At 35.7% G+C, this 13,144-nt stretch overlaps 1 protein-coding gene and 3 non-coding genes across 5 annotated transcripts in view; 3 read left to right on the forward strand and 1 right to left on the reverse strand.

The window, feature by feature from the left end:
• Positions 1 to 3,226: 3,226 nt before the first annotated feature.
• On the forward strand, positions 3,227 to 3,308 carry Trnal-aag (transfer RNA leucine (anticodon AAG)). Its single transcript has one exon. It is a non-coding gene; the product is annotated as a tRNA-Leu (tRNA).
• A 1,759-nt stretch (positions 3,309 to 5,067) lies between these two features.
• Positions 5,068 to 5,149, forward strand: Trnal-aag (transfer RNA leucine (anticodon AAG)). The gene has a single exon. It is a non-coding gene; the product is annotated as a tRNA-Leu (tRNA).
• Positions 5,150 to 6,843: 1,694 nt separating this feature from the next.
• Trnal-aag (transfer RNA leucine (anticodon AAG)) lies at positions 6,844 to 6,925 on the forward strand. Its single transcript has one exon. It is a non-coding gene; the product is annotated as a tRNA-Leu (tRNA).
• A 1,222-nt stretch (positions 6,926 to 8,147) lies between these two features.
• LOC106170329 (poly [ADP-ribose] polymerase tankyrase) overlaps positions 8,148 to 13,144 on the reverse strand; it is a 38,585-nt gene continuing 33,588 nt past the window's right edge. For both annotated transcript variants that reach the window (XM_087008133.1, XM_087008132.1), the window contains exons 45-49: positions 12,589 to 12,726; positions 11,881 to 12,077; positions 11,346 to 11,438; positions 10,934 to 11,057; positions 8,148 to 9,996 (exon numbers count right to left, since the gene is read on the reverse strand). In XM_087008133.1, coding sequence (XP_086864259.1) covers positions 9,851 to 9,996; positions 10,934 to 11,057; positions 11,346 to 11,438; positions 11,881 to 12,077; positions 12,589 to 12,726 — 698 coding nt within the window. In that variant the 3' untranslated portion in view covers positions 8,148 to 9,850. The remainder of the gene's footprint in view (positions 9,997 to 10,933; positions 11,058 to 11,345; positions 11,439 to 11,880; positions 12,078 to 12,588; positions 12,727 to 13,144) is intronic.

Consider the following 13,144-nt stretch of genomic DNA (forward strand, 5'->3'; position numbering starts at 1 on the left):
ACACATTTGAACGTTTTTTAACGATTCCCTCTTCATAGGGCCTTGCGTAAGCGAAAACCGTCCCGGTGTGAACGGCCTTTGACACCATTGTGGTTTTTTTACCGTCATAGGTGAAGCAAACAATTCCTCACTGACTGATGCTAAAAGAAATGCCATCTATGTAGGAACGCTCCGTCCCAGGTTGCCAAACAAGGCCTAGTGGACGTGACAAACTTGAATAAGAAGACCATGTTCGGGGCCTGGCGTGACTCTGGAAAGAAATGCAGCACCCAGGCTATCGATCGTAACTTCATATATATGCGTGTATATCCAAAGTGCCCTCTCCATGAGAAGGTTGAAAGTTTCCATTTGAGTAAGCGACCACTAACCAAGTTTGTCTGGCAACGTGGTAACACCACCGACTTGCACACAGGCTTTCACGCATACTCGGGTTCGAGTTCAAGAATGCGACTGTAATTTTTTTCCAGAAATAATTTGCAAAAATTGCGTTCGATACTATAAAAGGAAACTCGTATGTACGGAGGGTGGGCGGGTCAGTCATGGCGCAGTCGGTAGCGTGCACGGCTGGAAAAAACAAATGCAAAGTCGTCACCAAACATGGCAACGTAGAGTCACGGGTTCGAATCCCTGAAGACGCACGTCAGTTCACCACAACAACGTCGTCGAACTGGCACTGGGAGCGGGAAGCCATTGGAGCGAATGCGGGCTCTCGTGGGTCCTCGCAAATTACCTTTTGCATCATTAATAAAAAAAGTTGTCGTCACAGTGATGCATCTATGAAGATCTTACTTCTCTTTTAGTAGATTTATTTCTTAAAGATATATACGGTGATTTGATATGTACCTTTGGCATAAAAACAAAAACGGTATTGTTTACAATAAGTGATCGATTTGACATTGACTTATTGTTGGTCATTATCATCAACTTTGCATCGTCAATAATATTTCTTTTCTCTTCACTTTAAACTCCTTAAAATGATGCTGACGAAGGGAAGCTCATTGAACTCTATCTTTTTCCAGGTACGTCACAGGTCAAACTTGAATGGAGTCAATTGCTGACCCCATATGATGCCATGCATGTCATACTGTCCTTTGTTATTTTCTCGGTGGCATAATCTGCAAGAAAAGTTTTCATTTTTTTTTTCAAAAGTAGCGATGCCGCTATTGCTTTACCCATTCATACATTCTTTTGTATGTTCTTTGCTTATCAAGACTGTTCGTATGGTCATACAGTCCCCGGGGCAATTCCACAGTCTACACTTCAAATGGCAAAGACTACTCAAAACTAAAATCGTCAAGTTGTGAACCGCTTTGAATCTCAACGTGCTCTATAACGCCCCAGGTGAAGTCAAACGTAACCTCAGTGTAACACAAATGAAAATAAAAGCACTTAAAGTCATATAGCTAGGAACATGGCAGGCAGGCTTATCAATAAAAGCGCCCGATCGAGAAGATCGAGAAGAGCCAAGATCGAGAAGAGCCAAGTGCTAGCAAGGCCGCGACCTAAATATGGTGGACCTACATGAAAGGAAGACCGCTTAATCCTGTAATGACCCCTCCGCCTCTCACACGCCTCCCCACGTGTCGTCCCTGCAGGGGCACAGTAATTAAAATTCGGCTCAATTCAACTGGTCGAGGGACGACGCGTGGAAAGCCGTGTGAGAGGCGGAGAGACCGTTACAGGATTAAGCGGTCTTTCTTCTATGTAGGTCCGCCATATTTAGGTCGCGGCCTAACTGGCACTCGGCTCTTCTCGATTTGAATGGTTCCTTAGACTGCTTGGTCACGTTACCCGACCTATAGTTAACCCTTTCCAGTATTATAATACTTATGCATGTTGTAATCTACAAGCACTTCTTTCTTCTTTCATTTAGATAATTGAATAAATTTAACTTATCTTACATCAATTTTATACCTGACACATTATCATCGACAAATTAATTGTCATTACCAACTTCATGAATAATTAAGTAGCTTCTGTTCATGACAATTAATTCACAATAATTAACGTTCTTTAGATTATTTTGCCTTATTTTTGTATTATCTTGGAAGAATATTTCTGACATGGCTATTTTTTTTTTCGTGTGACAGGTTAGGTCTTTTTCACAATGGTTTAAAAATACGAAAGGCCAAATGGCAATTAAAAAAAGAAAAAACGATCTGATCATGATCTCATTAGGTAAAACGTGTTTATCATCAATTTGCTGAACTCGACAGACATAAGGGGGTATTGTGGTGAATTAATAATGGGGACAACAGGGAGGGGTTTTAAGGAGCTTTTTTCTCAGACGCGTCTTCAATTATCTGAAAGATGACGTTTATCAGAGCTGTAAGATAAGGACGTACTAAAAATGACCTTTGAAATTATTTGTAAACAGCAACTAATCAGTTCTTGAGTTCAGGTGAAACGTGCGTGCTTATCATCATTTTGCTGAACTCGAACAACGAATGATGAAAATCATTCAAAGACTTCCACAGGGGATCTAGCTCAAATGGTAGAGCGCTCGCTTAGCATGTGAGAGGTACTGGGATCAATGCCCAGGTTCTCCAATTTTTTTTTCTGCTGAATACCTCACATAAGGGATATCTGAAACAAAGAACCGTTTTAGAAAACGATTGGTATGTATGTAGAATGTCATCAAAACTCTCATAAAAGTTACAAAGTTAACACCCGCTTAATTATAAATCTACATGATATAATAACCTGTCAACTTCTTATCTGCGTGTTTAATTCATGTTAAAATAGATACAACAGATACAGCATAGATGAGAAGACAAATGTCTGAGATAGAAAATAAACGAAAGACTGAATAAATGAGTGCAAGAACAAATAAACGAACGCATGTTTTAATGAGTGTAAACGCATATAAAGGAATAACTTAGATAAGTAGATATATATGGAAACCCACATAATTTTATCTGACATGTTATTTCATCGCTAGATATACATTTTCCACACTCACTAATAAGCGATGCATGAACTTCGTATTATTTGTAATGCACAAAATAATATTTGTGCCTATTAGACGATTGGATTGTGTATTTTTCTCTGTTTCTTTCGGCATTGAAAAAGAATTAGCTTTGTTGTGCTCATTTTTGACCAAGACCGTACGGTTTAATTTATTCATTTACCTGAATGAAAGAAGAAAGAAGCGCCAGTAGTGGTTCACAGGCAAACGCATAATACTGGAGACGGCAAAAACGTTGAATTAGCTTATCACAGCACCGGTAGCGTGGCCGAGCGGTCTAAGACGCTGGTTTAAGGCACCAGTCTCTTCGGAGGCGTGGGTTCGAATCCCACCGCTGCCAAATGTTTTGTTTAGAGTTTGCATCTACGAAGTCATTCAACACTACTGCCACCAACAAAATTGAGATCAAAGTTTCGCTACATAGACATCCTTTTGCATAAGTCATCAAAACGTGTGGGACTAAAATATTTTGCAATCGAGCACGTGAACCGAAATAGCTGATAAACTTAAATGAATCTTTCGAATAACTTCGAGAAATTACTCCTTAAAAACCTCTCATCATCGCGCCAGTTATTTAAATATGAATTAAAATGCAAAGGTAAACACGCAGATGAGATGATAGGCTCTTCTATCAGGTAGATATGTAAATAAGGTTTAAATTTTGTAACTTTAATCTGAGTTTTGATGCTTTTTATATGGTTATTCAAGAAAGTCACCAACCATTCTTTAAAACGTTTCTTCGTGTCAGATATTACTTATCTAATACATTGAGCAGAAAAAGTTTCTGGAGAACCTGGGCATTGATCCCAGTACCTCTCACATGCTAAGCGAGCGCTCTACCATTTGAGCTAGATCCCCTCCATGTATGTGCTAAGGGATTTTCATCATTCCTTGTTCGAGTTCAGCAAAATGATGATAAGCACGCACCTAGCTGAAGATCCGATTAGTTGCAGTTTACAAATAGTTTTAAAGGTCATTTTCAGTACCTCCGATTACCAACACCAATACAACTGTCGACTATGTCTAGACTGCAGTTTTAATACACAAAACATTTTTGTCTTTTAGAAGTTAAGCTTTGAGTGAAAACTTTCTGTTTCTTTCAGCATTAAAAATGTATAGTTCAACAAGTCTCAATAGCTTTGCTGCCATTATTTTCGGGCTTATTCATGCGGTTCTTAAATAAAACAATACCTATACAGAAAGTACATATCAGTGAAATAAAAATGACGAAGATAAGTCAACATCTAATGAAAATGCTTTGACTAGTGAGAGGTCAAGTAAAAACACCTTGATTGAAACATCACAGAACTATAAATAAGGCAAAATACATCATTTAAGACGTTCTAAATATCTTAACAGATGCATGAGCCGATGCATGATGTTACTACTGTACAGGTTAGTTTCCGGGAATATCTGAGACTGAAGGTATTGGACGATATAACACATGAACAAATTATCTTACAGCTCTGATAAATGTTATCTTCCAGATAATTAAAGACGGGCCTGGGGAAAAAAGCTTCTTAGAACCTCTCTCCTTTGCGTCCATTATTTTAAAATTAAAATTGAAATTCACCAGCTACTATTTGAACAATATCCCCTTATATTAGATTGGGGATGATATGATTCTCATCAGATCTCTGTCAAGCTCAGGTAAATTGATGATTGACTACAGTGTAGCATGCTTTACCTGATGAGCTCTTGGTCAGATCGTTTTCTTTCTTTCTTCTTTCTTTTTTTTTTTTTTTTTTGTTTCTATTGCCATTTGGCCTTTCTCATTTATTAAACCTTTGTGTAAAAGACCTAACCTTTCACACGACAAATAGCCATTGTCTTCGAACATAATACAACAATTAGGCAAAATAATCTGAAGAACGTTAATTATTGTGAATTAATTGTCATGAACAGAAGCTCCTTAATCCTAATGCTGGTTATAACAATTAATTTGTCGAAGATAATGTGTCGGGCATAGGGATGATGTAAGATAAGTTAAATTTATTCATTTATGTGAATGAAAGAAGAAAGGAGTACTTGTAGAGGTTGACATGCAAACGTATTTTAATATTGGAGAGGGCTCAGTGCTACATTAGGAACGTGAATCGGGTAGCGTGGCCGAGCGGTCTAAGGCGCTGGTTTAAGGCACCAGTCTCTTCGGAGGCGTGGGTTCGAATCCCACCGCTGCCAAGTGTTTTGTTTAGAGTTTGCATCTACGAAGTCATTCAACACTGCTACCATCGCCAAAGTATCGCTACATAGACATCCTTTTGCATAAACTTAAATGAATTTTCTAAATAACTTCGAGAAATTACTCCTTAAAAACCTCTCATCATCGCGCCAGTTATTTAAATATGAATTAAAATGCAAAGGTAAACACGCAGATGAGATGATAGGCTCTTCTAACAGGTATATTTGTAAATAAGGTTTAAATTTTGTAACTTTAATCTGAGTTTTGATGCTTTTTATATGGTTGTTCAAGATAGTCAACAACCATTCTTTAAAACGTTTCTTCGTATCAGATATTACTTATCTAATACATTGAGCAGAAAAAGTTTCTGGAGAACCTGGGCATTGATCCCAGTACCTCTCACATGCTAAGCGAGCGCTCTACCATTTGAGCTAGATCCCCTCCTTGCATCTGAGCGAGGATTTTTATCATTTTTTGTTTGAGTCCAGCAATATGATGATAAGCACGCACGTTTCACCCGGTCCGATTAGTAGCAGTTTACAAATAATTTCAGTACCTCCTTTAAAAAATTATTTTCACTAAACCTCTTTTGGAAATGTTTAAATAAATTGTCTCAAGTAAGTTTTTTTTTACCCTTTACTTAGCACGTTATTTATTGCTAAAGAATATTTTCCACACTCACGAATATGTGATGCATGAACTTCTTATTTTTCGTAATACACAAAACATTTTTGTCTTTTAGAGGTTAAGCTTTGTGTGAAAACTTTCTGTTTCTTTCAGCATTAAAAATGTATAGTTCAACAAGTCTCAATAGCTTTGCTGCGCTTATTTTCGGGCTTATTCATGCGATTCTTAAATAAAACAATACCTATACAGAAAGTACACATCAGTGAAATAAAATGACGAAGATAAGGCAACATCTAATGAAAATGCTTGGACAAGTGAGAGATCAAGTAAAAACACCTATGCTTGAAACATTACTGAACTATAAATAAGGCAAAATACATCATAGCAGATGCATGATGTTACTACTGTACAGGTTAGTTTCCGGGAATATCTGAGACTGAAGGTATTGGACGATAAAACACATAAACAAATTATCTTGCAGCGCTGATAAACGTTATCTTCCTTGAAGACGGGCCTGAGAAAAAAGCTCCTTAAAACCTCTCTCCGTTGCGTCCATTATTTTAAAATTAAAATTAAAATTCACCAACTACTATTTGAACAATATCCCCTTATATTAGATTGGGGATGATATGATTCTCATCAGATCTCTGTCGCAATTCAGCAAATTGATGATAAACTACAGTGTGGCATGTTTTACCTGATGAGCTCTTGGTCAGATCGTTTTATTTCTTTCATTTTTCTTTTTTTGTTTCTATTGCCATTTGGCCTTTCTCATTTATTAAACCTTCGTGTAAAAGACCTAGCCTTTCACACGACATTGTCTTCGAACATAATACAAAAACAGAAGCTCCTTATTCTCATGGACCTCATTAGGTCCATGTTATTCTTAATGCTGGTTATGACAATAATTAGTCGATGATAATGTGTCTGGCATAGAGTTGATGTAAGATAAGTTGAATTTATTCATTTATGTGAATGAAAGAAGAAAGGAGTACTTGTAAAGGTTGACATGCAAACGTATTTTAATATTTGGGAGGGCTCAGTGCTAAACGTAGCTCTTGTATCGGGTAGCGTGGCCGAGCGGTCTAAGGCGCTGGTTTAAGGCACCAGTCTCTTCGGAGGCGTGGGTTCGAATCCCACCGCTGCCAAATGTTTTAGAGAGGGAGATCGATAAGTTTTCAAAGTCATTCTACACTGATTATCGGCTACATCTGGACTGCAGTTTTGCTACACACATGACCAAAACATTGCTTTATTTCGATCTAAATTGAAATCATATATAGGCACCAGTCTCTTGGGAAGCGTCGGTTCAAATCCCACTGCTGTCGAACCAATTTTTTCATCCATCGTGACCCCAAACATAGATGTTCTATACTCTTTTAACAAAAGAAAAATGATAATAGTCTGCTCCAGTCATCTCTGAGAAGCAAAGTATTGAGATACATCAGAGCACCAAAGCTTAAAGAAAAAATATCCATAACTATTATAAACGTAGTCATGTTTGAGAATAGCCCTTGAAAATGTCTATCCATAAAGAGTTAAAACACGCCATTGACAGTGTAGTCTCCTTAATAACTAGATTCCCTTGTCAAGGCAGATTTAGCAATAACAAGGTTCAAGTTGTAGATTTAGCAATAACAAGGTTAGAGTAACTTGTAGATTTATCAATAACAAGGTTCAAGTTGTGATAACTTTAACCAGTATTCAAAGTCCGCCATTATAATACTTCAGGCATTCTTTGTTAATAATCTAGTCATAGCTTTTATTGCTTCGTTTATCTAAACACATGGGTAACATGCGCAATCTCTAAGTTTTCAACAAAGGTCTTTTTTTTCTTTATTTAATGCCTGTGGCAAATTTTTTGAACGACGCATAATTAAAATCAGACAAAGACGCCTGGCTAATAATCCTTAATTTATCCAACTTCAATATTAAAATATTATGCCCTTCTTCCAATTAAATTAAACGGTAAAATCAGAAAACGACACTGGACAACCTGGGTACTGATTCCCGTTTCTTTCACACATGCTAAGCGAACGCTCTTCCACTTGAACTAGAGCCCCATGCTAGCACAGTGAATTTTCTTGAGTTTACTATCGCTCACATCGTCTGCGTTTAACAATATATGCAGATCCGTTGCGCGCTTACGGATAAGCTGAATAACTGGATATTTGAAAAAAAAAGACCACCTACCCAGAAAAAATCTTAAACGGATGTTCGCAAGTTTCAAAGGATGCATTGGCAAATGTGCCGTCTGCTTTTTGAAGCAAATTCGCATAACAACACAATAAACCGCTCCATTCAACAGTATTGAACGTTGAACTCCAAAGGTTTGAAAAGTAGTGTTGCACATAAAATGGGACTCAGACAGATTTATGAACTGTTTTTTAATCTCCTGCACAACACCCACACGTTTATTCCAATTGTAATCGTATGCACAAGTGACAACCCTGACTTCCAAAGCCTGTCACATGGACCCTCGGTTTCGTTCCACCAGTGTGACAGGAATGGTAGTCTGGCGCGCGGTAACCGTAGTCGGTTCCCAAAATTTAGTAAGGGTGACATTTGCCCCATATACTAACGCCAATACTCCAACTAACCCTAACCTGTATTCATCATGTGGGAACCCAAACTTCCCTTCTTAGGACCACCATTCCTGTCACACCGGGTTAAGGGTAGTCACTCTTAGCACTATAAATCACAGGGTGCAAGTAACAGGTACTATTAAATTATTATCCACCTTACAATATCAACTTAAAAGTATTCCCTCCTTATAACAATACAATACAATGCCTTGCATTCTGCAAACTACAGGGTACAATGGATTATCATGGTTATAGATTCCGAATAAACGTATTAAATACATACTATCATGTTGAAACATCAATTATTAAATTGCACACTACACTCATACACGTCCATACCTAAGCATAAGCATTGCACGTTTCCAGATAAAATATATTGCCTGTAAATATACCTAAGGCTCCCATTAGGTGCAAACTTAACCAATCAAATATGTAAAAATATGTAAAACAAAGCAAATCAACAATGGCTGAATAGGGGAAATACAGGACAATAATTTTCAACACAGAGTCACATCTTTCTGAAAAATGGTAACTATCAAACCATACATATGAGTCTGTAAATTGCATCAAAAGTAAACATATAATTTATAAATAAATATTTATGAAAAATGAAAAACAACAACAACATTTTTATAATTTTTGGTACTATAATTTGACCAATATTCCTATAAAAGAATTGTCCTATATTTTCTCAGCTTTCACTCAAGGCAGTTCTAACTTGTTTTATCCTTAGTATAATTGACCAAAATGAAGTCTGATGAAACAAAAAATTCTATAATCAAGTACAGCAATAAACAATGTATATGCAAAATTAAAAAAAAACAAAAAAAAACGTATTTTGATAAAATTTGACATAATACAGGATGCAATCCTAATTTGTTGATATACTATTGCATTCCATATCAAAGGAACATTACTCTTTTAACTTCTGATTTCTGTTACATAATTATGTCAATATCCTCTCTCAAATTCACACAAATAGTGTGCATTATATAGTTTATATTTCACGCCTACTCTATGTCTAAATCAATAAACTAAACATGGTCATATTCAAATATATGTCTATGGTAGATTAACAAAATAAATAAAAAAATAAATAAATAAATAAATAAATAAATAAATAAAAATAACACTATTCCTAAGCCTAGCTAAATTTAATTTGGAAAAATGTCTGTGCTAGCCATAAATGCACAGCCCATGGTAAATACTGACCATGGCCAATACTGCCCCATGTGTCCAGTATCCATGAGATGGTTAGGATTGTCCTGTCTTGTCAGTTCTAGCTATTAAGTGCTGCCCTCTACTGTTTGTGCTTCACAACTAGTAATGGCCATTGCAGTTAAAACTATGCCACTCACATAATACATCAAATTCCTATGAATTGCACTGAATATTTCATTAGGACTTCATCAGTCATTTTAACTACTTGTTTATTTCAGTTCAACAAACCTAGAAGTAAAGTGAACTTGTCTTTTTTGTCTGTTTAAATCAATATCCTTGAAATTGCACCAAATATTTCATTGCAACTTGATTTGCTTTATACACAACATACTCATTATAGCTAAGGCTATAGTAATGATATTCTTCTTTTTTTTGGGGGCGGTTCACAATCTTTCCAAGTGGCATTTTAGCTCCTGAAGAAAAATAAAGAAATAATAAATAATTGTTATTGCAGAAACAAATTTGCTATTACTATCACTCATATTTTCATATCAACTAACTAATTCTATATTGTAAGACCTGACATATGTCAGCCTTGTTTCCATCTGTTTCAGTTTAGGCTTGCTTTGAGTTAGGTTATAAATATGGTCTGCAAAAGTTAAAACTGAGGTAAAAGCAGCCCAATTCATAAGCTGTTGGAAACGGTTCGAGTTCAAAATACAATGGTGATGTTTGAAACAGGAAACAAAACAAACAGAAGAATATTTTTAACTGAACAAGTATGCCATTGGAAAAAAAAAAAGGATAGAAAAAAATGAAAACGTGGATATGCCAATTCACAATTTTAGTAAGCTTATGGTCCTTTGCCAAAATGTGCCCTTAATAATACCAGATTTCAGACACCAATAATAATCTGTCTGCTCACTACTGGAAAACTTACAATTCCTCAACATACTGCAAGTCATATAAAGATAACAGAGTACAGCCCTTATAAAATATGACTGACAAAGATGATACCCAACTGATGTCTGATTTTAGAATGTAACAGACGTTACACTTAAACATAAAAGTGGGCTGCAACACTGCAGGTATAATAAATCATGAATGTGGGTTTTTGCAATTTTTTAATATGCTACATATAAATAACACTTTGGAAGCTGCCACTTCCTCCATTTTGACAATTCTGGCAGTACTTATGCAGATGCTGTACTTGAGGTCATATTTTAGTACTTAAAATTTGTAATATGAAATTTTTACGTGTTCCTGAATTTTGAGATTTTAATTAATCATTATTAATAATTATTAATATAATACACAATGCTCAGATTAATGTACAGAACTCATTATTATTATTATTATCATCATCATTATTATAATTATATTATAATTATTATTATTATCCCCACTCACCAGCCAGTGTCAGGTCATGTCCAGGCTCTGGGATCTGAGTTCCTGCTCCCAGCAGACTGTCATAGCCTGAAGAAGTCTCCGTGTGGTTAAAGTTGGACTTTTCCTCAACTTTACCAACAGCCACCTAAAGCAGATATACAGGTTTTCTTTATTACTTTTTTCCATACATTTTTCAGTGATATTAATTTTTATTTAAAAAAATGTTTATGCCAGCCATAAATGCACTGCCAAATGTAAATACTGACCCCTGTGGTCAGTGCTGCCATCTGCATGGCTTGAAATCCAATAATATTATGCAGTTATAATTCTGTTATTTATAAGCTTTTTTCCATATTTCGACATTGTGTACAGTCAGTATTGTACCCATTCCTACTTGAATGCTATGTCTTTATCAGACAGAAAGTTAACATACCTCATCTAATAACATATATTTGGATTCCGTCTCAGAGTAATAGTTTCTGCAGTAGCCCTGGCTTTTATTAAAGGTGTCGGCATGGTAAATTCCCTGAAAGTAGTAAGAGATAATGGTTATCCTGTTTTTATTTTAACATTTCAATGATTAGTAATATTTTCAAATACAAAGCAATGACTCAAAGTCTCTTCTTGGGATATCTTAACAAACAAACAAATGTTGGATAAAACTGACTTATACCATATGGAGAGCAAATACTATTATGGTAAAAACTTGAAAATTTAGTCGGTCTTGAAAATTTAGTCGTAAGACGAGTTCCTACTGATGTAACTTTCTTCACTAAGACAATTTTGTCACACTTGAAAATGAGCCTCTTGATAATTTTGTAATATGGCCATGTCGGATTTACACATTTTAAAATATAAATTAATTTTTAAGTGACAAAGTTTTCAAGTTTTTACCGTATCCATCCAGCAGTGTACTATCCCAGATCAGTCAGCTAGGTATTTGCTGGAGGTAGACCAGTATTCCTTACCTTGCCAAACAATGAGCCATGCTTTTCAACATCTGGAGGATCTATCAGCAAGCCATGGTGTAAAATACTGGTCAGGTTGCATGTATTTGTGCCGTGCCATAGCAACATGCGGTTACCCACAGTACAGTTTTGGATTCGTTCCGTTTCTCCTTCTCTTTCGATTCTGTATATGGCTTCTACATTGAGCTCATTTTTGGCTAAAAGTTACAAACAAAAAAGGTGGGCATTAGAAATACATCTCTTCAATCTTATGTTTACTATAAAATAAATCTTGTCTACTTCTATTCATAAAAAATCAATTAGATAGTAGGCTTATTAAATAAGGTTACACATGAGCAATATTTTTCTTGATATAAAACACATCCAATATTGGATTTAGTTGGACTGGTCAACGTAGACTGAAAGTTTGGTCTAAAATATAAGATTGATTTTCAGAGTAAAGTTCCTTTGTGAAACAAGTTCCAGGTCTGGGTCAACCTTTTACTCAAATAGTTTACTGAGGTCTCAAGATTCATAACACAGAGAGCCACTGGGTTGAATATTTCAACTGTCATACATGAAAAATTTGAACACCATGTCCTTTGCTGGTACAGGAATTCCTGCACTTTGCCATACTCACACACTGAGCATTGTGGTAAAACAAGTTTGAGTCTGAGGCCATGCTCTTATTTAAATGCAATAATTTTTCAGTTTTATGGAAATACTCACGTCCATATCTCCGATATGATCCAGTGTCTTCAGTATTGTATATGTATTTGAGAATATATTGTGCTTCTGGCTCTTCTTCCTTCAGCAGCTCCATACGGCAGTTGAGAGCTCTATATATGTAATCTAGGGGATTGATTTCTGTAGAGAAAATAAGTATAATATAAATACAATTATGATCATAATAAAGTCTGTTAAAACAAGAGATGCTTCTCATTCCTACCTATTTATCTGACACCCTATAAAAATATTTTTCAAATTGCTGAATTCTAGGAGTATAACATAGAACCAAAAGGTTTTAACTAAGTATAATATTTTCAATTTGCAGAGCACTTTTTATGGAAATGCATTTAAAAACATGAGACCTTTAAACAACTAAACAATGAATTTTCCTGGAAATTCCAACAATTTCTTCTTTATCATCAAAATATACTTCATTTGTTGAGAAAATTATGACGTATAATCCTGTTTTCATGCTTTCAGTTTTCTAATTCTTACTTTTACAAGTGACAATCACCAATCTCCATTACAAGAGTCACTCAAAAATAAGAAACTTTGA

Source organism: Lingula anatina, chromosome 3 (assembly GCF_051362555.1).
Source record: "Lingula anatina isolate TDL-2025a chromosome 3, LinAna3.0, whole genome shotgun sequence".
NCBI classification, from domain to species: domain Eukaryota; kingdom Metazoa; phylum Brachiopoda; class Lingulata; order Lingulida; family Lingulidae; genus Lingula; species Lingula anatina.